The 26,413-nt window shown below is 37.6% G+C and overlaps 3 protein-coding genes and 1 long non-coding RNA gene across 4 annotated transcripts; 2 read left to right on the forward strand and 2 right to left on the reverse strand.

The window, feature by feature from the left end:
- Nucleotides 1–13,219: 13,219 nt before the first annotated feature.
- Nucleotides 13,220–15,816, reverse strand: LOC109110210 (metallo-beta-lactamase domain-containing protein 2-like). The gene is made up of 2 exons (XM_019123251.2): nt 15,094–15,816; nt 13,220–14,050 (listed from the first exon to the last, which is right to left on the reverse strand). Exons 1-2 carry the CDS (start codon nt 15,533–15,535, stop codon nt 13,665–13,667), a joined length of 828 nt encoding a protein of 275 aa, XP_018978796.1. The 5' UTR covers nt 15,536–15,816; the 3' UTR covers nt 13,220–13,664.
- polr3g (polymerase (RNA) III (DNA directed) polypeptide G) lies at nt 15,756–19,421 on the forward strand. The gene is made up of 8 exons (XM_042724628.1): nt 15,756–15,821; nt 16,265–16,404; nt 16,505–16,634; nt 16,978–17,046; nt 17,119–17,178; nt 17,257–17,318; nt 17,423–17,548; nt 18,808–19,421. The coding sequence occupies exons 2-8, from the start codon at nt 16,294–16,296 to the stop codon at nt 18,892–18,894; spliced, it is 645 nt and encodes a 214-aa protein (XP_042580562.1). The 5' UTR covers nt 15,756–15,821; nt 16,265–16,293; the 3' UTR covers nt 18,895–19,421.
- On the reverse strand, nt 19,153–23,496 carry lysmd3 (LysM, putative peptidoglycan-binding, domain containing 3). The gene is made up of 3 exons (XM_019123252.2): nt 23,346–23,496; nt 22,255–22,527; nt 19,153–20,425 (listed from the first exon to the last, which is right to left on the reverse strand). Exons 2-3 carry the CDS (start codon nt 22,516–22,518, stop codon nt 19,784–19,786), a joined length of 906 nt encoding a protein of 301 aa, XP_018978797.1. The 5' UTR covers nt 22,519–22,527; nt 23,346–23,496; the 3' UTR covers nt 19,153–19,783.
- Nucleotides 23,470–25,701, forward strand: LOC122137471. Its single transcript, XR_006154878.1, has 3 exons — nt 23,470–23,541; nt 25,470–25,525; nt 25,651–25,701. It is a non-coding gene; the product is annotated as an uncharacterized LOC122137471 (long non-coding RNA).
- Nucleotides 25,702–26,413: the final 712 nt, after the last annotated feature.

Consider the following 26,413-nt stretch of genomic DNA (forward strand, 5'->3'; position numbering starts at 1 on the left):
TGTAGCACTTCATGCTTCCTCTGCTGAAAAGCTTTATGGAGATGAAGATTTCGTTATTCAGCACGACCTGGCACCTGCTCACAGTGCCAAAACCACTGGTAAATGGTTTACTGACCATGGTATTACTGTGCTCAATTGGCCTGCCAACTCTCCTGACCTGAACCCCATAGAGAATCTGTGGGATATTGTGAAGAGAAAGTTGAGAGACGCAAGACCCAACACTCTGGATGAGCTTAAGGCCGCTATCGAAGCATCCTGGGCCTCCATAACACCTCAGCAGTGCCACAGGCTGATTGCCTCCATGCCACGCCGCATTTGAAGCAGTCATTTCTGCAAAAGGATTCCCGACCAAGTATTGAGTGCATAACTGAACATAATTATTTGAAGGTTGACTTTTTTTTGTATTAAAAACACTTTTCTTTTATTGGTCGGATGAAATATGCTAATTTTTTGAGATAGGAATTTTGGGTTTTCATGAGCTGTATGCCAAAATGATCAGTATTAAAAACAATAAAAGACCTGAAATATATCAGTTGGTGTGCAATGAATCTAAAATATATGAAAGTTTAATTTTTATCATTACATTATGGAAAATAATGAACTTTTTCACAATATGCTAATTTTTTGAGAAGGACCTGTATGTCTGTTTGTCTTTGTCTGTCTGTCTGTCTGTCTGTGTGTGTGTGTGTGTGTGTGTGTGTGTGTGTGTGTGTGTGTGTGTGTGTGTGTGTGTGTGTGTTAATCAGACTAATCATATTATAGACTACTTCATTTAGCCCACTCTATTTTCTAACTCAGTATCTCTCAAATGTAACCCGTTGTAGAATCGCTGCTGTCTCTTTATGTATGAATGAATGGAATGTTCATGTCAGACATTGCGGAGTAAAAAATAGCAGTGAACGTTCGGACTAGAGATGTCCTGGGATTTTACTATAGTGCTATAGGCCACATGCTCTAGATCAGGGGTGCCCAAACTCGGTCCTGGAGGGCCGGTGTCCTGCAGAGTTTAGAGCTAATCAAGCTCTTACTAGGCATACTAGAAACTTCCCAGCAGGTGTGTTGAGGCAAGTTGGAGCTAAACTCTGCAGGACACCGGCCCTCCAGGACTGAGTTTGGACACCCCTGCCCTATATAGTGAGATGGCGGGCAAAGGTAACCTGATGTAACTTTTTTTTTCTACTTTTAGCTTCTCCCAACTGCCTTTATCTTCACGTTTTTTGTTTGCCATCACAAGCCCACTCTCCTCCACGTCAGTTTCGGTTTCTTATAAGCATTAAGCAAAAATAGAGCGCCCCCTTTTGTCGGCTGTCAACATCACTTAATCTGACACTTTTTCTTTGATGATGAACCAGCCAGGCAGATGGCCGTCTGATGGACAGGTGTTCTGGACTTCTCCAGAACGTCCTGATGGCCAGTCCACCCCTGTGTGAAAGTGTGAATGAGTACTATTCAGGTAAAATCACTATCATACTAATTAGATTATAAGAGCAGGCTGATTGCTATTAGGGATGCGCTGATCCGATATTCATATCGGATTGGATATCGGTCAGAGAGGGCCAATCCAAATCCAAGATTTATTTATTTTTTCTTCTGATTGTGCGAATTTTTCTGTGTTACTTCTGAAGCCATATGGTAGCTTAATGTGTGCTACATATAAATATATACTGTAAGTCCTAACATTAGAGTTCACACAAACTCTTTTTTCCACTGTGGCTGTTAGTCATTCGTTCAAGTCTTTAAACCCTGGTCGCGTTCGGTTATGACAGTCAGCTCAGTAAAGCTCTCTCCGAGATCATTCTGTGTTTCCATTATTTTATACTTGATTTGTAAATACATGTCTATGATTCTGCAAAAAGGACTTTATCTTCTTGCCGGAGTTTAATGTTGTTTTGTTACTTGCTACCGGGTGTCTGTGAGAACAAAACACGGGCGCAGAAAAGACTATACATTTTTTTTAACGTGCACAGTAACTGAAATTTAAAACTGTTAAAAGAGAGGCTCAGTAACTGTTACACAGATATAATACACTACACATCAATTTCCCTTCCCTTTGTGCTTTGCACTTTTTAATGTAAAACACTGCATGCAACAAATAAAAAACACAACGAATCACTTACAATGTGCACATCCCGTGTGCAGAATGATGCGCTTGAAACAACACGGAGTCACAGCCTGATGCCGTGTTGCTTCAAGTGCATCACTCTGCACACCGGATGTGCACATTGTAAGTGCTCTGTGCTGCACTGTATTCGTTTTGTCCTATCATATGTTATTGCCTTATTAAAAAAATATGCTATACATTTGTTAAGAAATGTATTTTAATTTTATAGTATATACTTATATATAAAAATACATTCATGAATGTTTTTAATGAATGGATTTTATAATAATACAAACAGCAATGTGTATCATTTTACCATATTTAGTGCAACACTTTTATTTGTTCCCCACAAAATATTTTTTTGGATTTCTAAAATTATTGTGCACTGATTTTTCTAGAATAACTTTTGGTGCCGAATTATCCACTGACCTAGTTTATGATCATTTTTTGTCATAGATTATCAATATACATAGGCCTATATTTTTTTCATATTTATTGTTTATTTTATTTTTCTTTATAATGGAGTATTCTGTATCTAGTAGATTGTGCAAGAATGATTATCTGTTCCACACACTGAGATATATAAATTCTACATTTATTTAAATGAAAAAAAAAAAAATAAATATCGGTATTGATATCGGATCAGTATCGGTATTGCCCAATACCGAACCCTAGGTATCGGAATCAGTATCGGAGGCGAAAAAGTTGGATCAGAGCATCCCTTAACGCTATAAAAGGACGGAAGAAGTGCTTCCAATCATTGTGTTCTTGTTAGCAATGGTTACCTCCAAAGAAACACATGCAGCCATCATCACCTTTCATGAAAATGGCCTCACATGCAAGGAGATTGCAACAAAGAATATTGCACCTGAAAGAACCATTTACCGGATCATCAAGAACTTCAAGGAGACAGGTTCGACTGCAGTGAAGAAGTTTTCAGGACATCCCAGAGTGTCCTGCAAGTGCCAGCACCGTCTCCGCCTGAGGAGTCCGCTACAGAATTGTGTCTCCAGCAATGCAGAGCTTGCTTAGGAATGGCAGCAGGTTGGTGTGAGCATCTGCACGCACAGTGAGGCCAAGACTTTTGGACAACGGCCTGGTGTCAAGAAGGGCAGCAAAGAAGCCACTTCTCTCACAGAAAAACATCAAGGACAGACTGAAATTCTGCAGGAAGTACAAGAATTGGACAGCAGAAAACTGGTGCAAAGTTATTTTCTCTGATGAAGCTCCCTTCTGACTGTTCGGAGAAGAAAAGGTGAACGTTACCATGAGCCCTGCATTGTGCCAACAGCGAAGCATCCTGAGACCATCCTTGTGTGGGGTTATTTTTCAACCAAGAGAGTGGGCTCTCTCATAATTCTGCCCCAAAACACTGCCATGAATAAAGAATGGTATCAAAACCTCCAGCAAGAGCCACCATTTCAGTTTCATTGGGACTTCAAAAATAACTCTTGACCACTAAAATAATTACAGCCATGTATGGAAGGAAACCAAGGTAACATTAATACTATAGTAGTATTACAAATATTAAAAGTACTAAAACAATTAAATAAGGTGCCCTTATTTGAGGTACACTGATTTTGAAGTGTTACTCTCATTGTAGGTATATTTTTGCAGTTGTAGCAGTTATGAAAGTAAATAGTTCCCGGACTCTGCCCGAATCTCAGTGTCACTGGTTCCAGGCTTTACAAAATAAATATTGTGTTAACTCAATGGAAATAAAATTGAAAATTGTTATTTAGACTCCACAGGGCATTGACTAAAGCAAGGCATTTTTTTTCCATGTGATGTCCCAATTTCAGAGAGACACATGGTTCCTCATCTTGAGAATAAAATGAGCCATTTGGGCAGCTATGGAGCCAGACTGTACCAGACTCAAAGCCAATATTGTACTTCTCTCCTCTTTTTTTCCCTTTCTTTTAAGAGATCTTCTAAAGAGAAAAAGGCAAAAACTTATTTAAATTAGCAACTTCTAACATTCCCCTGTGGTTTCCAAATGTAAAGATCCATCCACAATAAAGCAAAGATTTAATCAGACACTGAAGAGGGGAAAAAAAGGTTTTGTGTTCCAGAAACAAGATGACGTGATGTCTGATGGCGACAGTAGAAATGGTATCTTGAAAGAAAAATCCCCCCTTATGGAAATCATGTCAGAAAAATCCACAAAATGAAATTGTGGGCAGCTTAAACAAACCATATTTCCCCTTTTCCTTTGTTCTTCACTCCAAGAGAGAATGACTGTTTAATCCTCCAGTCTCATTGTTCAGCTGTGTCTGGGTGGTTGCGGGAAATTACTTTTTCACAGTGATGGTATAGTGTGTGATTTGCCAGAGAATGAACTTATTGCTTCTGAATTTATTGTTCATAATGAGGCTTGTCTCTTGTCATGCCATTTCACTTTCATTTAAAATCGTCCCATCAATAAATACACTGTAAATTGTAAGACGACACTGATAAATCTGTTCATAAAAAAGGTTTAGATGGATCAGTTTGATCCGGTAAGCAGCCAAAACTTGGAAGGGCATTGAGTTTCAGTTCACTGGGTGGTTAAATGATACTGTTGTGGTCCAAAGACATCAATGCCCCTTGCCATTTTAATAAAATCACTAGTGTAGTGTAAAGCATTATATTAGAGACTAATGAAAACCAAACCACTTCCCATTCCAGGCATTCAAAAACAAAATATTTAACCAGTTCAGAGCTGAAACAATTCCCTGTAAAGCTGCTTAAATTAATATTTAACCCCAAAATGGCATCATTTACTCACCTGCATGACTTACTTTCTTCTGTGGAACATAAAATAAGATAACTTTGAGAACTGTTTCGTCATCGTTCTTTAAAATACTTTCTTGTGATCTGCAGAAGAAATAATGTCATACAGGTTTGGAAAGACATGAGGGCGTATAAAGGATGACAGAATCCCTTTAACAACAATGTGGACTGTGAAAAGCACTTTACAAACAAAACTGAACAAAAGAACAGACATGATCTGTAGCAAATAGAAAAGTCATAGTTCATTGCAGGAGCCTGTTGTTGAGAGATCTACACTGAGAGGAACAAATGGAAGTGCAGCAGCATGAAGCAGTAACCCTTGTACCCTTTTCATGACATGTTCACACTCCTAACTTCTGGAGCGGAGCTAAAGATAATCCAGGGTAAAACCACCAGACTATGGAAGTTTCTTGTCACAAACTGTCAGACTACTCATGTCTGCTTGAGAGAAATCCTCGTGTCACCCAATACCCGACTTTCCAAATCTGCTGCCTGAACCCAAAGCTCTGTTTAACCACATTAACAGTTCATGCCTCACTCACTATAGTCACACAAGAGAAGGGAAGCGATTCCATTCCAGGATAGCCAGACTACTGCACTGACTATGTCTGGCATTGTTCACTCTATATAGGTTTCCTGCATGTTGCTGCTGGAAACTGGGCTTATTGGGCATACTTTCCTTGCATATCCATATGACAGCTCAGTATCTCGATATTAGTGAAGGCCAGTTGAATTCACCAAAAGCAACATTTCAAAATCTTCCCTGTCCCAGCTTTCATCTTGACTTTGGAAAGAGAAATGGCATTGAGTGGTCTGTTTTTCTCAGTGAATTATTCTGGACAGCTCAGCAGGCAGTTCTGACAAGCCAATATCCCAAATGGTGCCCTAAATCCCATTAAGTTGTCCTTTGACACAATGCCACATAGGCTTCTGGGTAGAAGTCCAAAGCAAAACAATTATAATAAATCAACTTTTAAAGGTGCCATAGAATGCAAAAATTACTGTGTTTGAACACAGTTGTGTGGCCGCAGTGTGTGAAAACAACCACCCTATAATGGTAAAAATCAACCTACTCATTGTTTTATAATCCCAATAAATCACAAACAGTCTCTCCAGACTAGCAGTTCCAGATTTCTCACTACTATGGTATCATTCTCAGGGAAAGTACCGCCCCTTTGTGACTATTAGCATATATACAAACCCTGAGTGAGAAGCAGCGGTCCGCCATTACTGTTTTCATGCTGTAGTTGAAATGTGTTGTGTTGCCATGTGTTGGGATGCACCAACGAACATAGGAGTCTCCATAGACCGCAGCGGACACGGTTGTTACATTTTGAATTTGAAGGAAATGTCCCGGAAAAAAATGGAAAAGTCCTATACGTTTGTGCTAACATCACAAACGAGGGTCAGTTCATTGCTGGAGTTGTGCAAAGATTGCTTCTGAAAGAGGGATCGATACCAATGCTTCGTGCGCAAACATTCAGACTCTAATATTTTGTTTTCCAAAAGAGCTTCTTGGCTCTCTGTAAGGCTAATGTTGCTAAAGCTACCATTGTCTCTGCCTGTTTTCACTAATGCTGCCTTCACGTGCTACCAGAATGATCGTAAATAGGAATGTGGTAGTTAAAAATTGCATTTGGGAGCAATGTCAGGTTAGTAACACGGTCACAACCAGTTAAACTGTAACACCTGTAATGCCCGCGAGCATGAGCTCTTGTAGCTCCGCACTCTTCTGAAAAGGGAGGCAGGAGCACCAGCACCAGCACCAGCTCACCAGCTCAAGGGGACAAACACCAAAAACAGAGTTATTTTGGCTCATACCCTGAAAGTGGCAATTTCAACAAGCTATAAAAAATTATCTGTGGTGTATTTTGAGATAAAACTTCACATACACACTCTGGGGACATTAGAGAACAATTTAAAATATTGTATCAATGCATTCTATGGCACCTTTAAGGAAGGCCTTTTTATTTAGGTTGCATAAAGTCCAACTAACCCTATTATTACACATATTATACAATTAAAAAAATTACTCCAGTTCAGAGAACTGTTTATGCTTTTTAGTGTATTGACAGATTTTTGACTTATTGCTGTTAGACCTACTACAGGTGTGCAACACCTATGACCATCCAACAGCCTTTTTACTACTTCAACCATTTAGTAAAGCAGTCATCTGACTGCAGTGTTCTGGCAGACATTCAGAGCAAGTACCTCACCACAGAGCACAAACGTCAAAATTCAGACAAAATACAGTCCTGGGCTTCTTTAATCTCCCCACAACCACCTCACAAATAGGCTACACTTGTAGTTTCTGCATAAAAATGGGAGAACTGCTCAAAGCACTGCTAGACTTTGTCAGACGGTCTTTGAATAAATTAAAATACAAAACTTATTTTTGTAAATTTTATCATCCTAACTGCTGGCAAGCTGAAGCATGTCAAAATGCTCTCAGAGAAGTTTCATGATAATTGTATTACCACTACATTGTGTTAAATAGATATTTGACATCAAAAAAAGTCAAGCATCCTGGCCCACCTCAAAGCAAGATCATGCAACAGTCAAAAAGAGGGTGATCACAAGCAATTTCGGAAACGTAAAGTTGCAATAAAAAGAAGGAAGTGACAGATCATTTCTGACTTGAAACTAGGGTTGTAATGATATACCGGTATGACGGTTTATCACGGTTTCAACGTGCATGGTTATCATGCTGTAAACATTTGCATATCTACGGTTTAAAAAAAAAATGAATGAAAAAAAAAAAAAGTCACTTTTTTTTTCGCTCGGCCACTTCACTCTGCATAAACTCGGCTGTTTACGCACATGCAGCTGAGAAAATTGCAGAGACAGAGATTATATCTCATCTCCATCCTCACCGAAAAAGAGTTAAAAATCTGCAGTATGGGAATACTTTGGATATAAAAAAAATGAACGTGGGGTTGTCCTTGAGGATGGATCCAATGTGCAAAAAGTGGACGCAAAGTGGCTGCAAAAGCAGGCATTACATCCAACATCTTCATTCATATTTGCGGACACCATCCCTGCATGCAGATAAAGGTGTGTCGCATTTATAAAAAGTTATAAATTAAGGCCGTATGATTTCCGTGATGCAGAGGGTATCCCGGTGCAATCATGAACATGGAATATACAGTATAACACGCAATCTGATTGATGGATATGTCAAAAGTAGATATGATATGTGTCTGTGAATATTAAAGCGCAAAAAGGTTGCAGAGACATGCTTGTTTCTGCATGTCTCTGAGTGGTGCCGTTTTATCTACTACACACTGAAGTAGGCATGACTCTAATTGTGTTTTCAGCATCTAAGTTACATAAACATCGCCAGAGCTGCTCTGGAAGAAAACTTAAATAAAAATTTCCTGGTTTTCTTTAAAAAAAAAAAAAAAAAAATCAAATTTGAAACTCAAAGTGGCTGAAAAAGCAGGCAATACAACCCACAATACAACTTTTAGTCAAAATAAAAGTCTGATTTAACTTGAAATTATGACAAATATATTAGCATTGTTCAATGTACTTCATAATAACAACAACAATAATAATATTCCTTATAATAATGAGTTTATTTAAACATTATTTTTAAGGAATATCATGTTTGTCCATGTTTTAACTTAGAATAGCCCACCTCTGTTGTGCAGAGTTTTGCCAAAAATAAAAGTTGTTAAATTTTCATTTGATAACATTTTAAAACATTAATTGAAGTGTGATATAGATATACATAAGGTGTATAGCTTTATTTTTTAATTGGTTTTAAAATGATTTTTTTTTTTTTCCAGAAGGGAGACTTCAATACTTTCATTAAAATGGTTTCATGTTTGTTGTAATAAAGGATTTGTCCACTCAAATAACATGTTCTTATTCTTTTAAGAGATTAAGAATTATTGTTTAATATATATATACCATGATATTTTCTGAGACGATTATAATACCGTGAAAATGTCATACCGTTACAACCCTACTTGTGACATACATCTGAGTGAAGCAGAATATGGCAAAATGAGAAAGAAACGCAGGGCAGGCATATTCTTCAGTTGGATGGAGTCAGATCTGAATGTGAGCTTGCAATCGGTTATAAGAAAGGGACGGGTTTAAGCAGACTAAAGTTTGGCAAACGTCACCAGAGAGAAGTTTGTAGTTTTACTGCAAGGTTTGGGGTGGGGGAGTAATCGTTTACAGTAAGATCAACAGAATGCCTTTCTATAAGAGATAGGGTGAATTTTCATTTCATGCAGACTTTAAAATGACAAACAGAACACCTTATGGTCTCGTAGACCTCAACCACATTGCAGTTCTGAAAGACTGAAAGTATTTGTGTAGTACTTTGGAGGAAGAGGTCATCATATTGGTGTTGTTGCACCATCAACCATTAACCCACAAAACCTGCAGCAGCCAGGTCAGTTTAAGGCTCCATTACCATCCTTTCGCTCTTGATAATCTGTTGGAGATTGGCACTTCCCTATTCTCCCCTCACCTCGGTCCTTCCCACACGTGTCATCTTGGCTCGCCGGAGGGCAGATAGGGGCTGTCAATTAGCAGATAATGTAGGGAGCAGCTGAATGTCAAACAACGCTTCCCCGGCGGCGACCACGCATCAAATGTCCGTCTGGCTGCCTGCGGGATACAATGTCTTGTTACTGAAGTGGGGTTAGAGGGAAAAACAGCCAGCGGGAGGGGAGAAAAGTTGACGAAATCTGGCACGTTAGTTACAGGCTCTCTATCACTTTCACTAATGCAAGACGACATTATAGTTCAATTGTAGGTCCATGAAGAGATGTCTAGAAACAATGTGACATTTGTTTGGTGTTTCCTCTCCATGTTTACGGTTTCGGTTCTGTGTCAACTTTCTGGTCAATACTTCTCATTGTTTTCTAGGTCCAGAAATCAGCCTACATATGAAACCACGCAAGAAGCCTGCTGTGGCTACTTCGTTCAAAATCAATAACCACGCTGAAATATTACAGCAAATCTCCACTATCTTTAATATAAACCACGCGGAATATCCACAGTATGAGAATTCAAGCAAAAAGGACAAAATCCATTTCTACGTCTGTCATGTAGGCTGACTAAAATCTAATCAAGCTTATTTGCGAATAGAGCCTGTTCCGTTTTTCTCATGGAAACTCCTTCATCATTTTATTTGAGCCCTATCACCTTTAAAAATAACAGAAACCACCTCTTGTAGGTCAAGTCAGACAAATAGTCCCTTGGATATAATTAGCCATCTGTCAACAGCCATCAATTCACCCTGACTGAAAGCCGTGTCAAACAGTACTTTGGAATTTCAACCAGATCTGGGACTGCCAAACGTATGTATTTCAAAAGACACACTGCCAGAACAAAACTTGGCCCAAAAAATATTTCAAGAGATTTGTAAGGAAATTAATGTCACATCCAATCCATCATGACCAGCCTAAGGGGATAAGGCTTGCGGTTAGTGATATGTGAGAAAATGTCAAGTTTTTAAAAGGAAGGGAGATGCCAACTTCTTTGGGGAATTTTAAAAAGGAGGGTTTGCTGCCAAATATCACTGACTTTAGTCTGACGCTCATCTACTTCAGCGCTCCATTTCCAATGCGACTGGAAATGTGCTGGCATAACAGGGTCAATGTCTCCATCTTGTGGTGGTACTACTTTTGCTCACAGGGGTATAAACACCAATATAATAGTGAAATTCTTTCTTAACATATTGCACAATTACAATTTTAGCATAAATGAAATAATATCAACAAACACAGAAAGAGAAGAATAACACAAAGACCCAATGTATACAGAATTGAAAGTGAGTATATTGTTACACAGGTGCCTGGGTATTACAACAGCTGTTGTCAGGGCATTGCGAGGTATTAGTTTGTTTACTCTCCAAGAGGCACTAAATATAGTGTTGCATGTATAGCTCTGCTCATTTCGCCTGGATTCAAGGGATCCCTGAGCAGAAACATAGTACACATATACTGTATAAGCTCACTTCAACTGTAGATTCAGAATACATATATTATATCGCTGTCCATCACATTCACACAAACACATTCTACTCTCCAATTTATGATGTGTAAATGACATGTCAGCATTATGAAATTTACATCAAAAAAGTCAAGCAGCATATTTGTAGTTTGGCAACATAAATGAGTGACTTGATGTTAGCCATTCTCACAGCTCCACCAACACCTCATTTTATACATCATTTCATTTCATACACTCACAAAATGTGTTCTTTTCTTTCACATTTGAACACTAAAGAGGAGGCCCTTACAATTATGTCAGATTAAACTAAGGCAGTGAATTACTGAGAGGGAAAAATAGCATTTGGCTTTCCATGAACTACCTACTGTCACCCACATTGACTTATGTGCTTCAATATAAAAATTACTAATACAGTACAAATTAATCAAAGTCATTGTGCAGTTTGCAAAGAAGCACGCAGCAAAGAGAACTACTAGTATGGAGGCAGTGTTATGAAACTAAACCAAACAAAAATCATTGTTCAGCATCTTTCAGTTAAGGCTAGTTATTTTTCCTGACTAATGACTGCCGCTAAAAGATCATGATTTTGTTTGTAGATAATGCACTTCGATCACACACACACAACACAATTCACTGTGAGCCTACTGAATAATAGAATGACGCTGCGTCCATGCTGTGCTACATCAATATCTCATGCAGATACGGCCATAGAGAACAAGTCAACAGTTTGCTACTAATTTATCTTGTCTCCCATTTTAACTAACACTTCGCTGTCTCTTCAAAGATAATTCATCTGAAACAGATCAGATTACTTTAAGAGGTGACTGGAAGATTATGTCTGCTACAATGTGTCTTACGAGGGATATTTTTTATCTCTAGATATACCAAGTCTTTACCTGTATAAACCTTACAGTTACCAATTGTTTGTATAATGATATTCTTTATGAAAGGTGCAGTGTGTAATTTCCACATCATTAATGACCAAAATGGAATAAAAAAAATAATACTGTCCAAATAAGTTTCTCCAAACATTTGGTCCTGTTGCGTGGTCCAAAACCTTTTTTTTTTTTTTTTTTAACCAAAACGAGTTAAGCACACAGAGTTAAAATAAATAAAGAAATAAATAAATAGATGATGATGATAATAATAATAATAATAATAATAATAATATCAATAATACTAATAAATAATAATAATAATAATAATAATAATAATAATGAAAAATGGTGCAATACTACCTAAAATTAAAATGAAATCATAAAAATCAAAACTAATTCAAAACATTAGCCATAATAATACTAATATTATTATAATATATTATTAGTATTAATATAACAATTGTATATATTGTGATGTAATGTCACAATTGCACCAATACATTATTTATTTATTTACTTTTTACTCTAAGATGCATCAGTAAAGTCTGTGTGAGTTGACCAATGAAATGGGATGTGGTGCTGGATTTGCACTTAACTGCTTTGAGCAAGTAAAAAAATCTTGCTATTTTGGGTTGCTCAACAATTTAGTTTTTTTTTAGTCTTTCACATAAAACTACACATAATAATCAAAAACAAGTTTTCCTTCCTTTAAAGGGGTCATATGATGCAATTTCAAGTTTTCCTTTCTCTTTGGAGTGTTACAAGCTCGTGGTGAATAAAGAAGATCTGTAAAGTTGTAAAGACTAAAGTCTCAAAACTAAAGAGATATTCTTTATTAAAGTTAAGAGTCAGTCACTTTGCAAGGACAGTCTGGCGCTTCTGACTCACAGTCGGTAAGTACGTATTTTATATTTCAATAATTTGCCACTGATGATTCAAACGTGAGTTTTGAGCAGAAGAGTAGGCTTGTTGTTTGTTGTTTCTCAGATCACAAATGCAGACATGGTTTTATGTTTACGCAGCGCGATAAGCAATGCAACATGTAAAAAGACAGTATAAGTCATAATAATCAGTAATTATGTCCCCACTGGATGCAACAAATGCCTCGTTTGTAAGGGGTTTTATTTGTTTTGTCTCATCAAGTGATGTCCGGTTCGCGAATGAATCTTTCTATTTAACTGGATCTTCCGAAACAGTTCAACCAGTTCGAACCAGTTCACCAAATCAAACTGAATTGTTTGAAATGGTTTGGATCTCCAGTATGCACTAATCCACAAATTACTAAAGTTATTCCATTTATAAACGTGCCTTACACTCCCTCTGATGTGAAATAAACCAATATCCCGAGTTATTCAGTTACTCCTAACAGTACATTGACTGAACTGTTAAAAGAGAACCGATGATGGGATGTACACGAGCAGAGCAGCTGACTGAGTCTCGTCCTGCTGGGAGACGGCATAGTATGTCAACTTAAAAAACATTAATTTCAAACTCATTAAGCATTCGGCCAATCACAATGCACTGAATAGCTGGCGAATCAGAGCACACCTCGGTTTTTCAGAACGATGGGCTTTGAAAAAATTTACGCATTTCAGAAAGGAGGGGCATAGAGGAGAAACAATAATGTACATTATATGGAAAATAATGTGTTTTTTGAACCTTAAACCGCATAAACACATTGCATTACACCAAATACACAAAATAATGTTCTTTTTAGCAGCATCATATGACCCCTTTAAAATATGAGTCTACTATTCTTCTTGATGCTTTTGATGGATATTATGCAGCTTTTTTTTATTATTTTGATCCTTGATCACAAACAATATTATCAAACTGTATTAATTTATGTATATCATTAGCACACTGTATTGCTCAGTGTTTTCATATATTGAGGTCTGCAATGACATGTTGTTGCACAGTAGTCCTTTTCATAACTACTAGCAGGCACTTCTCGAGTTGGAGGCTCGAAGTGCCAGGCTGGCAATGGACTTCACCAAGCAGGTGGAGGCTCTGTGGCAGGCGTCAGCTCTAGCGATGTAGTTGGAGGCTAACCGGTGTAAACGCTTGCTCCCAAAAGTGTTATAATGGCCAGGCATGACCTGGTCAATCTCCTCTTTATCGACCATCTTAACCAGCCTTTCGCAGCTATGAATGTAGTCGCTGATCCGGCTGTATGGAAGCCAATCAATCATGGAACCATCATAGACCACGTCTCCACTGAACAGCATTTTGTTCTCCTTGTCATGGAGACAAATGCTGCCTCTGGAATGGCCCGGCATGTGGAGAACAGTAAGCTGTCGGTCCCCAAGGTTGATAACATCGCCTGGAGAAGGAGGAAAGGAAGGAAATGTGGGAACTGGATATTGTCACTGCATTGCAGCACTGACACAGCAGAAGCTGTATCGAATGATGCACAAGTTATGAAGCAGAGGAGGATTTGTGAGGTACGTTATGTAGAGGTAAGGGTTAGTTTATAATTAGTACAGCTGAGATATTCTGGTCCAAGAACAAAAAAGCAAATATGTGTGTTTGCTGGATATAAGCTATTAGGTAACACACAGTGATTACATCTGCCTAAGCTATGCCTTTAAACATCCACAAACATTTACAAGAAAGGTTAAAGGCACAGTAATAATTCAGAGTACACACACCTTTTCCACAATAGATTTCCATGACTTTTACAGTCAATTACCAGATAAATTATTTTATTTTGACTGGATTTACAAAGAGTACTTTCTTACTGATTGAATATTTTCAGCTAAGCATAACTTTTAACTATAACTAAATATAACTAAATGTATACACTCAAGTAAACTAAACACACTACTCACTATAGACATTCTGTGTGTCACCTTAACATCTGGAGATGCACTGGCATGAAAAAAATAGGCCTAATCTGTCCACTGACTGAACATTTATTCATAAGCATTAGCACAACTCACTGCAAAACAGTTCATTCACAGAGAATTATGGGGAGGAGGTCATGTATGATTTACTCAGAGCTTTACTCTGATTCTGCTGGGTTTCCACCAATAGTCCACTATAATGGTGTATTTCCACCATCAAGGAGATGAAGCCACATTAGACAGTGAGCTTTCTTTTCACTAACTACTGACATGCCTCTGGTGAGTCAATCATTATCTGATTTGTTTCGATCTTTCTCAAGAGCTCTTCAAAGACATTATGATAGGCTGCCCAGAATGAAGTCATGCAATTCAATGCATTGTTCTACGGTATTATACAATAGTGTGTGTAGTGTGTGTGTGTGTGTCTCATATATATATATATATATACACACACACACACACACACAGTGTTGCAAGCATTACAATAACATTATAATCATGAAACAGTACAATAGCACACCTTCTTGTAATATGTGTGTTGGCGTAACCGCCTTGACTCTGTACCGTCTTGCTCGCCATCCAGGCGCCGGATCCTCCACGATCTCGCGGTCAGATAACCATGTCACGGTCTCGAAATTGTCACCGTTAGCCAGAGCATCCACCTCCGCCTTGTGCACGCCCACCTGTTGAAACTGATGCAGCCCTCCCGAATGATCAAAATGCACATGCGTGCCAATGGCTAAAAGCGGGTTCTTGCGCTTCGAATCGTCCCCTAGCAGCCCTTTACTATTGATGTATTCAGGCAGACTCCGTAAACCCAGTCCGGTATCGATGACCACGTCCTGATGGGACCCGCGTATGAGCCAGATATTCGCCCTGTTCCCCGATTCATAAAACCGCTCCTGGATCCAAAACACGCCATTTTCCAGCGACTTATGCGCGTACCAGTCAGTCGCAGACATCTCCAATACATTCAAGAGGTTATTGTTGCACACAGGGTTAAATGTATGGCTGTTAACCTATAATTTTGGTTTCAAATCCTAGCTGCTGCAGCCGCAGAAAGGACGCTGACACCCTGTTCCGCAAGCGCAGCACGTCATCGAGCGTAACGACGTGTTGGAGAGTCAAAATACTATTGGTCAATGCGGCAATGGCACCACCCATGTCATGCATATTAATCATCTAAAATACTATTTAATTGCTTACAGGTACTCATTTATATTCTTCCAAAAGCTGTAACAGAACAAGGTAAGCAGTTGCGCCTTAAATAATTGTTGCTGCAACGCGTCCACCTACCTTAATGGTGCAGTTTTTTAAAAAAATACTGCATGTTGCCATTATTTAAGTTACTCACCCACTTACATGTTTCAACTCAGTGGATCTTCATTTCTAAAATCATATAAAAAGAATCCATACGAAATTATTTCTCCTCTTCTGAAGCAACATGATAGCTTTGTGTGATGCCCAGATTGATTTTGAAATTGTCCAAAGATAATCTTCCCTCAGTGAAGTCTATTCCCAAATATCATTAGCGATGGCATTCAATTAATGGCGCGTTTCAGGTTTAACGTCATTTATGCCAAAAACCATTGGTGCTCGCGCGTCACGTGACTTACCACGACGTTCGAAAACAACGTCAATATTTTAACACTTTGGCCAGTTGATACTTTATCAGCCCCTCCATCACACAGGAAATTCAACGAATATTTGACTGACCAAAATGGCAGGAAAAGGCAGAGGAATAGCAGCATTCACTTTCAACATCGAGGCCCTGGGTCTCACCAGAGGGTCCATGCCAGAAACCCAGAGAGGGCCAACTCCACTCTTCCCAGTGAGTTGGTTTCTTCTTCCCACCCCCAATATCCACATTTTTAGTTTTAGAGGAATCCATTACACCATCTATTACATAATTCTTATTTGCTTCTTTTCAGCAAATTGAATATAAACCAGGGCCTTTGAAAGCTGGGGAGGATGAAGACTATATGAGAGCTTTGAAACAAGAGATGAGAGGACGAATGAAAGACCTCCCGTTTAACATAAAACCCCATGCAGGAAAGGGAGGTGAGAAGTAGCTTTTATTTAATTTGGTAACACATAATACCTATTGTTTCCTGCTTGGGGTCTTAGGATTTCTGAGATAATCATATTGTAAAAGTAGATGACTATGAGTGAGAGCACTGAGGGCAATGTTGTGTTTTAACAGTGGCCTTAAGACATTAATCTATCCATTTAACTCCATTTAAATGAAATAGTATAACTGATTAGGGATAGTATAACCTTGAAAATAGCTGTGATTGTTATTTGATTTAGATTAAAATATGAAAAGTCAGAAATGTAGAAGTTAAAAGAAAGTGATCTTCAGTTTTAAAGTGTTTGCCAATGTGCTCACCAGTATAATTCACAGATGTGGAGAGGTACAAGGAGAAATACACAAGAGAAATTAAAAGAATTGAAGATGACAACTGGACACCAGGTAATACAGGACTCACTTATAAGTACTATTTAAATTGGCTGATTTCAGACAAATGATAAACTTGCTTTGTAGATTGGAACCGTCTTCCAAAGGAGCTGAAGCCACAAAAGAAGATAATTAGAAAGAAAAGAGGTCATCTCAAAAATGCAGAATCCCTCATTAAACAAACCGCATTTTTGAATAAACTGTAAATAATTTTAATATTTACAGATACTACGAAAAATGCAAAGATCTCAAGTAAGGACAAGGAGGAAGTGCTGAATAAACTTGATGTACGTTCATGTTATAGGTCATCATCTACTAAACATATTAAATGAACTGCTTTATACATATATGTTTGGAATGTGCTTTTGTTTCACTTGCGCTTGTTTTTCAGGAACTTGAAAAGAAGGGAGATGTAAAATCAGACGAGGAGGATGAAGCAGAGGGAGGGAAGAAAGAAGACGAGGAAGGAGAAGAAGAAGCAGAAATTGAAGGAGAATATGAAGAAGAGCTTGAAGAGGTAAAAACATTTACCAATAGCAGTATTTAAGGTTTAACCATTCTTTCTCAAAAACATCTGTAGCATGTTGTACATGAAAATTTAACAAAAATGTAAATTTTTAATTTAAACTTTAATCTAACTATAACACTTAAAGGGGTCATCGGATGTGACATACACTTTTACAAGCTGTTTGAACTGAAATGTGTGTTGGCAGTGTGTGTACACAAACACTTTTTTTTTTTTTTAATCTCGTTAAATCATTTCCCCGTTCTCAAATCGAGCCGATCTCAGATGCCTGCCCCTTCCACGATAGTTTGATTGACAGTGGCGTTTCAGCACAGACTGGACTGGCATCTTACCTTAGACCCACCCTGAGTGAGCTGTCATCAGTCTGCCATTTTTTCAACGCAGGACCAAATGTAGACAAGAATGCGAAGAATGCGATTGAGGTGTTCTGTTGTTGGATGTAATAATGAACATGGCAGTCGTCATTTACTTTCCTAATAATGTGCTAATTAGCAAGTTTTATGATAAATGTGGCTAAAGTAAGCAGTCTCTCTGAGAGCGGCTTGAAAGAGAGGGGCAGGGTCAGCAGAGCTCATTTGCATTTAAAGCGGAATGCAACAAAACAGTACTGTAGACAGAGCTGTTTTTGACAGGGTAAAAGTGGTGTTGTTTTACACTACCATTGAGAAATTTTAACCAAACTATGTTACAGACTTTTCATTTAGACCCTAAAGAATCATATCTACTTGTGGAAAATGGGCATCCGATGACCCCTTTAAATAGTGCATGCTTAAGCACCAGACTAGTGTGATTGTTTCACAACGAAATATCTGTGCAAAGCTAAAAGCCATTTTTCAAATAGCTTTTCATTCTACTAATGGAAACATTAGAACATTTTTTTTTTCCTTTTTAGTTTAGTTGTCCTTTAGTTTGTAAAACGTGACACTGTTTTCTTATTTACTAATATTTTTATCTGATGCACCTACCATTCAGGTGTGTGAGTGGTGTTTATTTATTTCTCTGTGGCATTCATTCTTCCATTCATTAAAAAACCTTATGGCATTCCTGTCACGTCATCGGTCAAGTGCACACCCAAGTACCTGCATATGTCTAAGATGGTTTCAGTTACTGGGAAAACTATTTTAGTGCAACTGTTTTGACAGCATATATTGAGATGTATATTTGTACACAACAGTCATGTTTGAATAATCAATAACAAATGTACTCAGAATTCCAGAGCACTAAAAGTACTTCTTTTTTTCTCCCCATAGGAAAATGACTACATAGCAAGCTACTTTGAAGATGGTGATGATTATGGGGGAGGAAGTGATGACAACATGGATGAAGCCACTTACTAGCAAAAAAAAAAAAAAAAAGCACAAAAATTAAAGAACATCCTATGCAAATCATATCAAGCACAAAAATTATGTATCAATACTTATGTACTATATAAAAGCACTAGATTTAGTTGATACACTTCATGTCTACAAAGAGCACAGTGTTGTATAGGTATAAAAATAAGATTCAGCTTAATTATATAGATAGTCTAAACTGGTATCATTTAAGCAAAATGATTATAAAATTCAAAGCTTAAAAATAATTAGAGGAGATTCAGATACTAAAATATAATTCCTTTATTTTCAACCTGCATCTACAGGATGAAGGCACATACTGTTCAAATGTCATTAGTGTACTCCATGTTTCATAGAAATGCTTACATCTCTGCTACTTCAATGGAACCTAACATGTTTGAGAATAATTTAGAAATCATCCGTGTTCTTGCTAGAAGAAAAAAACAGGAATCCATTATGGTTCCATTTAGGTGTTTTTCTTTTTTACAAGCAAAGGTTAAAATTTTAAAACCAGCAACTTTTTTTTTTATATATATACCATCACAATTGCAATACTGAATCTGGATTCTACATTTTCTAAAATAAATTACCATGTTTATTTCCCTGACAACCAGACAGTGGCAGCAAATATCCTAAACAATACATCAGCTTTTTGCCATTGATGCAAACTACGAGCTTAATAGAGGTACAAAGATATACACTGGCTCATGAGTGAGACGCAACAAAACCAGCAATCAACTGCAAAATGCATCAAGGACGATTGCTGACAGGACTGGAATCATTTCGTGATTACTTGATCCTCTCACGTGTTTCAGTTAATTTCACTTAAAATGTGGTTCCGCTTATACCTTCTATTAATGCCTCCAAATCAGTTCCTGGTGATTTAAGTGCCCCTTTATGTTTCCTCTTCATGCTTCACAAAATGTTGCCGTTTAGGAGCAGGCTGTAGGTGAGAGGCAGCACTGGTCCGTGGTAACCCATGAGGCTCAGCAGCAGCTGCCTGTGTTGGTCCAGGCCTGATAGAGTCAATGGTAGTATGGTGGCTAACATCTGCTTTCATCAAAACTTCATAGTACAACAGGTAAAAAACAGGTGTAACTATGCCCACGACCAACATAATGGCAACTGCGGTCCACCATCTCATTCCCCAGTCAGCACCATAGTATGGGTCTTTCTTTTGGGCTGGTCTACGCTCAGGGTCTCCCAAAAGCGGCTGCTCCAGCAAGGACACAACCTCGTTCAGGCCGCTCCTGGAAGGGGCAGATGACTTGACGAGAAGTTGAATGTCCTTGTCCTTCTCCTGCAGGAAGCACTCCACGCTGTCCACAGATGAGGAAGAGGAAGTGGAATCTAAGGAAGCTCCAGAAATCGGGATCTCTGAGATTCTACGAGTGCAACCTGGTGAGCTGCTTTTGTGGGGAGCGGTGTTGTGAGTTTCTGTGAATGAGCTGAACTTTCTCACAGGGATCCTTATGGAACGCAGCGCAAAGAAGTCCTGCTCAGTTAGAAGGTTGTTGGCCCGCTTTATGTCTGCAACCTGAGATAAGAAAGAATTAGTACAATCAGTTCAAGCTCTGACGACAACAACCTTACATGCATTATATATATTTGGGGGCAGAACTGCTTTGTTTTTACATGTCAGATCAACTAAGAAACATGGAGTAATGGGAAAATACAGAGCTAGTTGTGTCCCAAACAAGATCAGGAAGAACCTGTTATAATGAGGTGTAATGTGAAGCAGAAGGCAACATAATAACTTGTGACATTAATGAAGAATTCAGTTTGTGGGCCGGCACAAACAAATGTTAGTATAACAAACAAGGTGCAGACAAAATGTAAATAATGAATTACAATGGAACGCTGTGAGATTCTCATGAACTAAGACCAGTGACAACTTTTCTGTGATTGTTAAGGGAGTGTACTTTCTAAGCTATAATTTTAAATACATTCATGATTTCATTCTCAAAACGGCAATGAAAGTCAGTGATAACCATTAATCCAAGATTGCCACTGTGTAGCATTTACCACAACATTTATTACTTTTGCTAACTAAGGGAAAATTAAGTAGGTTCTGGCTTGTGTGAATGAGTGGAGACGGAAATAATTTGCATATTCATAGATCCACCTATACTCAATGACGTAAGAGTGTAGAGTTAAAATCAGTGGAAAATACGCGAGTTATGTAATCAGATTACTTTTTTCAAGTAACTAGTAAAGTAACGCATTTTAATTTACAAGAACATATCTGAGTTGCTTTTTTAAACAAGTAACACCAGTTACTTTGTTTTCCCATTTATTGACTGACAAGTCTCCTGTCCCCATGCTTTGTGTACGCTGTGTAAACATGATGTTACTGTAGTTCCAGACTAAATGTGAACATGCATTAATTCATCTTACTCACAAAAAAAACTGATTCAGTATTCATCGAAATTAATTAAAACCGTGAAATGCAAACTCAGAATGTGACGCAAAACTGCAATAATGAAATGTTAAATAACACATATATCCTTTATTTAATCCCATTTCAATAACCAATGTCTTTGCTGCTGACCTTCAATGATCCAATTCAACCATAATAATTAGCAAAAATGACTTTAGATAAACTAACATTTGTGCGTCATTGTTTTTTTTATTGCTAAAGAGTGTTGAAACTTCTCCTGTGTTCTACTGTACAGACGTGAATTTACTTTTCCTTCAGCCTGAGGCTTACTCCTTTCCCTTTTTGGTGTGAAAGGGTTTTTACATTTTCTAAAAATATAACATTTTATATTAAAAACAAACAATGTGCCCAACCCATATTTAGAAAGTAACGTAATGCATTACTTTCCATAAAAAGTAACTAAGTTACATAATTAAGTTACTTTTTTATGGAGTAACAAAATATTATAATGCATTACTTTTAAAAGTAACTTTCCCTAACACTGGTTACAATCTTTCTCTTAACAAGGTTTCATTTCATTTCAAATAGTTTGTTTTAGGACCAGTTGGACTTTCAGCACCTTTGTTGATTTTAATCATTATAGCCGTATGATCTCTTAATACTAAAGTTTAAATTTTCTCTAATTCAACATCATCTACACTATGCAGAAATTGACCAAAAATCAATACATGAATGATTAGTCAGACCATTTTTTTGTCCAGGTATACATTCTTTGATGTGGGTAAGTATATCAAGCATGAGGGTGAGTAATTAATGACCAAATTTTCATTTTTGGACTAAACCTGTCCCTTTTGAATTAATAAATAAAAGTATTATTCTAGTTAATGTTATACAACAATATACTTTACATGCACATAAGATTTCATGGTGATGTCTGTTGTATTTCTATAAACATACTGAAATAGAAAAACAACAAGGGAACTTACAGTACAGAAATATTGCAGAGAAATACTGATCAGCGTATCTCCCTCTTTTATGTCCCGTATTAAGTAGACAATATCGTCCTTGCGATCTGTAGATGTGCTCCTGTGATGCCTCTCCCTGCCTCTGGAACGTAGCTCAAAGGTCTCTCCATCCTCCTCCGAGTAGTCAGTCTCTGAGTTGTTTCCGAAAGCAGACATGTATCCACCTGTGGGTGGCTGCACTATGGTTGCAAACTGGAAACCATTGTGCTGGTTCCTTCCAGTCATTTTTTTTTACTGTAAAAAGAACAAAAGGCAGATGAATGAAGTTTTTGTTGGACATGCGTGTGCTTCACAAACTACTCTATGGTTCTGCGGTTATTTGGAAATAGCTGAGGTTAGGAAAAATTAGATAGGGATGGATATCTTAGCTGTTGTACACTGCAGAGTAGCCTTCTAACACTGCTGATAAGACCAAATTCAACCTTGGCCGACGTTGACAGAAGCTATTTTAGAAATTTTCACTAGCTAATTTATGTTGAAACAGCAAAAAATATTAACTAGTTTTTCCATGTGAACTGGAGTTCTTACGTGGCCTGGCACTCGCAGGTAGCGCTGACTAGCAGCTACACAGGTATTAGCATGTAAACATGACTTCAAAATATTAACATACACGTTTCATATTCAAGAAACTAACAAAGACATCTGACCAAACAGCTTTTAAGCACACGAAGTAAACGCTAAATGGCTATGATTATTGAATAGTAACTTAGTAAGGTTTATAAAAGTAAAAGCTAACGTTAAGTAGCCCAGTTAGCATTTTATTTTAGCCAGCGTTACGCAACACAACTTCAGTATCTCATCTGAATAAAGAAACGAAATAGTCTCTTAGAGTGCACAATAATACCGCAATTCCTGTAAACATATCACTCTGTGATTAAAAAATACTTAACGGCTTGAAATCCTCTTTAGTAAACAGGGTCAATGATCTCGTGCTAATGATGCTAACCAAACTTTATAGCAACAAACGGTGATTTGCTTTGCTATCCATCTCGATTTCAGGTAATAAACTAGCTCTCAGTAATCTTCTGTTTATCATTTTTGGTGCGGTTTACCTGAGAAACGAATGTGGTCCGCTTGGCTTTAGTGATTATGGCATTCTCCAGTTTTCGCTATGTGCCTCATTACTTCAGCTGCTGGATTAACGTTATGGAGACAGACTGAGAAGCCACGTCAACACAGAGACAGCGTGAGCACGCACTGACATCATCACATCGCTCCGTGTTTCCCTTACATCATCAACAACTTCGGGTAACGATGTATAAAGATGTTTATAATAAGTATTAAGAGGGTTTCAAGCACGTAGTGCTGAAACCTTATTGAAATTGTAGGTTGTTTTGTTGTTGTTGTTGTTGTTGTTTTTTCCGGTAAAACCGTAGACTGTATAAAAACGGGTAAAACTGATCGTGCAGCCCAAACCGTAAGGCCTAGCGAGCTGAAACTTGGTGCACGTATATGAGCTCAATCTTTGGTCATTTTTTTAAATGCACAGATCTGCCACTTGGTGGCGCTATAAGATCGAAAAAACTATAACTAGGCAACCAGGTCCGATCGACTTGAGAATTGGTATGCTGTGTCTTTGTCCGAGGAAATTCGCGTATCTCAAAAAACATGGCCGCCATTGGCCAAACAAATTTTAAGCACCTAATTCATTAAATATTCAAAAATATGTTAAAAACCTACTTTTGCGAACTAGTCCTAGGTTTTTCGCTCAATATCGATCAAACCACTGCAGTAATATTTTCTGGAGTCTCCAGATCAATAATTACCAAAAGAAAATTGGATTTTGTCCTTCGGTTACCTTTAACAGGGACATTTAGAAAAGGGGCGTGGTCAAATATACCCAAAAGACAAACATAAATAAAAGATCAAAACTTTACGAAACTTGGTGAAAACGTGACAGAAGACACTTAATAAGTTTCATACAGATCTGGCCATAGGTGGCGCTATAACAGTTAAAAAGGCATCCAAAACACAAAATTTCTATAGTAAATTGCAAAAAGAAAATGTTCACATCATATGATTTATCTCCTTATTTTGAACAACTTTACCTCAGGGACCAATGCTGTCAATCAAACTGTTAATTAAGTATTTGAGATTATTTTAAAAACCAACATTTGTGAACTAGTCCTCGGTTTTTCACTCAAAATCAATCAAATCTGTGCAGTACTATTCTCTAGACTCTCTAGGTCAATTATTATTTTTATATTTATAAAAAAAAAAAAAAAAAGTTGAACATTTGCATTTGGACAACTATAAACCGGTCATTTTAAAATTTGTTCTTTACATTGTGTACCCAAAGGGCTATAAATCCTAAAAGAAAGCTTACAACTTCACAAACCTGTGTAAAATGATGCATAATTTCATTCTAAACATGCATGAAAAATTTAAGACTGGGCAAAAAATAACTATGATAGTTATAAAGGTTAAAAACAGTGTTAAAGGAGAAATTGCATTTATAACCACTAGATGGCAGTAGAAGAGCACTAATGAGATAATTCTGTTTGCTGGATTCATGCTTAGACATTATAAAATCACTGTTATAACATTTAAAATCACATTGACTCATACAGACATATCAGTGTTTACAATTATGCCAGATTATGATTACAGTGAAACCTGAAAATGACCTATAAACTCTTAAAAAGAGAAGACTTGCAATAAATATTGTCACGTATCATTTATTTCAAATGTCTATATCTTAACACAATTTGTGTGTGTGTGTGCATGTATGTCTGTGTGTGTGTGTGTGCAAGCATGCTTACTGAGTATTAATATAATAGTTTAACCATTTAATTTCTCTGTGTGTGTGTATGTGTGTGTGTGTGTGTGTGTGTGTGTGTGTGTGTGTGTGTGTGTGTGTGTGTGTGTGTGTGTGTGTGTGTGTGTGTGTGTGTGTGTGTGTGTGTGTGTGTGTGTGTGTGTGTGTGTGTGTGTGCAAGCATGCTTACTGAGTATTAATATAATAGTTTAACCATTTCATTTCTGTGTGTGTGTGTGTGTGTGTGTGTGTGTGTGTGTGTGTGTGTGTGTGTCTGTGAGCCTCTTCTCCATACTGGATTTGTTTTACTGTTAGCCATATATCCAGGTTGGCCTAGACCCTAAAAGCATGCCACCTTAAAGACCTTAAATATCTTCTTTGTCTTTTTTTTTTTTTTTTTTTTTTTTTTTTCATTTAGTACTGCCCCTTGGAACCAACAGAAGAAACTTGCATGTTTCCCGAAAGACAAATTAAGTACAATTTACCTTGATCTTCAAATTCAAAAAGTTTTCACCCACCGATTCTTAATGCATCATGTTTCCTTCTGGGGCATCAGTAAACGTTTGAACCTTTGTAATAGTTGTGTTTGACTCCCTCAGTTGTCCTCATTTTGAAAAGATGGATCTCAAAATCATACAGTCACTGCTGGGAAGGGTTCAAATATGCAAAAGATGCTGGAAAACTGAAGAATCTGCAGGAGCTTGAAGATTTTTCTGAAGAACAGTGCTCAGTTTAACTGTTCAGAACAAACAAGGGACTCATGAACAACCATCACAAAAAAACAAAACAAAAAAAAAAAAAAACAGTCATGGATCATCCAGGTAACCACACACAGTATTAAGAAACTTTTTTTTTGTTTGTTTGTTTTTTTGTCTTTTGCTACATGTTACTACATGTAAACATCTTTTATGTAAAATATCTTACTCAGGACAGTACTAAATAAAAAAACAACAACATGCATTTTGTATGATCTCTCATATTTTGTTAAAATTATTCACATTTTCACAGATTCTTCAAGGGGTTCTCAAACTTTCTCATGCCACTGTAAGTTCATTGTAGCTGCACTGGTTTCAGTGGGTCAACAATGTACTTAAGCTTATGATGCTTTTGGGAAATGCAGCTCTGATCAGTTTTCCTGATCAGGCATAGCTCTGAACATCACTAATGCACACGAGCCCTCACAGCATGTCAAGCTGCAAACCGTGTGACCCTAACCTACCCTAACTCTTCAAAAGCAACCCGAGTCAACCAACCACTCACAACACCCTAACATCAATGTAGCAACACACTAAAAACAGAAGAGTACTGCACAGCAATACGCTAACATCTGATTAGAAACCTCTGCAAACCCTTACGAAAAAG

Source organism: Cyprinus carpio, chromosome B5 (genome assembly GCF_018340385.1).
Source record: "Cyprinus carpio isolate SPL01 chromosome B5, ASM1834038v1, whole genome shotgun sequence".
Classification (NCBI taxonomy): Eukaryota; Metazoa; Chordata; class Actinopteri; order Cypriniformes; family Cyprinidae; genus Cyprinus; species Cyprinus carpio.

Coding starts and splice junctions, on each gene's coding strand:
- LOC109110210 (XM_019123251.2), bottom strand. CDS start 15,535: ATGTCTGCGACTGACTGGTACGCGCATAAGTCGCTGGAAAATGGCGTG. Junction 14,051..15,093: donor AACACACATATTACAAGAAG/GTGTGCTATTGT, acceptor CTCCTTCTCCAG/GCGATGTTATCAACCTTGGG.
- polr3g (XM_042724628.1), top strand. CDS start 16,294: ATGGCAGGAAAAGGCAGAGGAATAGCAGCATTCACTTTCAACATCGAG. Junction 16,405..16,504: donor GGCCAACTCCACTCTTCCCA/GTGAGTTGGTTT, acceptor GCTTCTTTTCAG/CAAATTGAATATAAACCAGG. Junction 16,635..16,977: donor ACCCCATGCAGGAAAGGGAG/GTGAGAAGTAGC, acceptor TATAATTCACAG/ATGTGGAGAGGTACAAGGAG.
- lysmd3 (XM_019123252.2), bottom strand. CDS start 22,518: ATGACTGGAAGGAACCAGCACAATGGTTTCCAGTTTGCAACCATAGTG. Junction 20,426..22,254: donor CTCTGCAATATTTCTGTACT/GTAAGTTCCCTT, acceptor TTCTTATCTCAG/GTTGCAGACATAAAGCGGGC.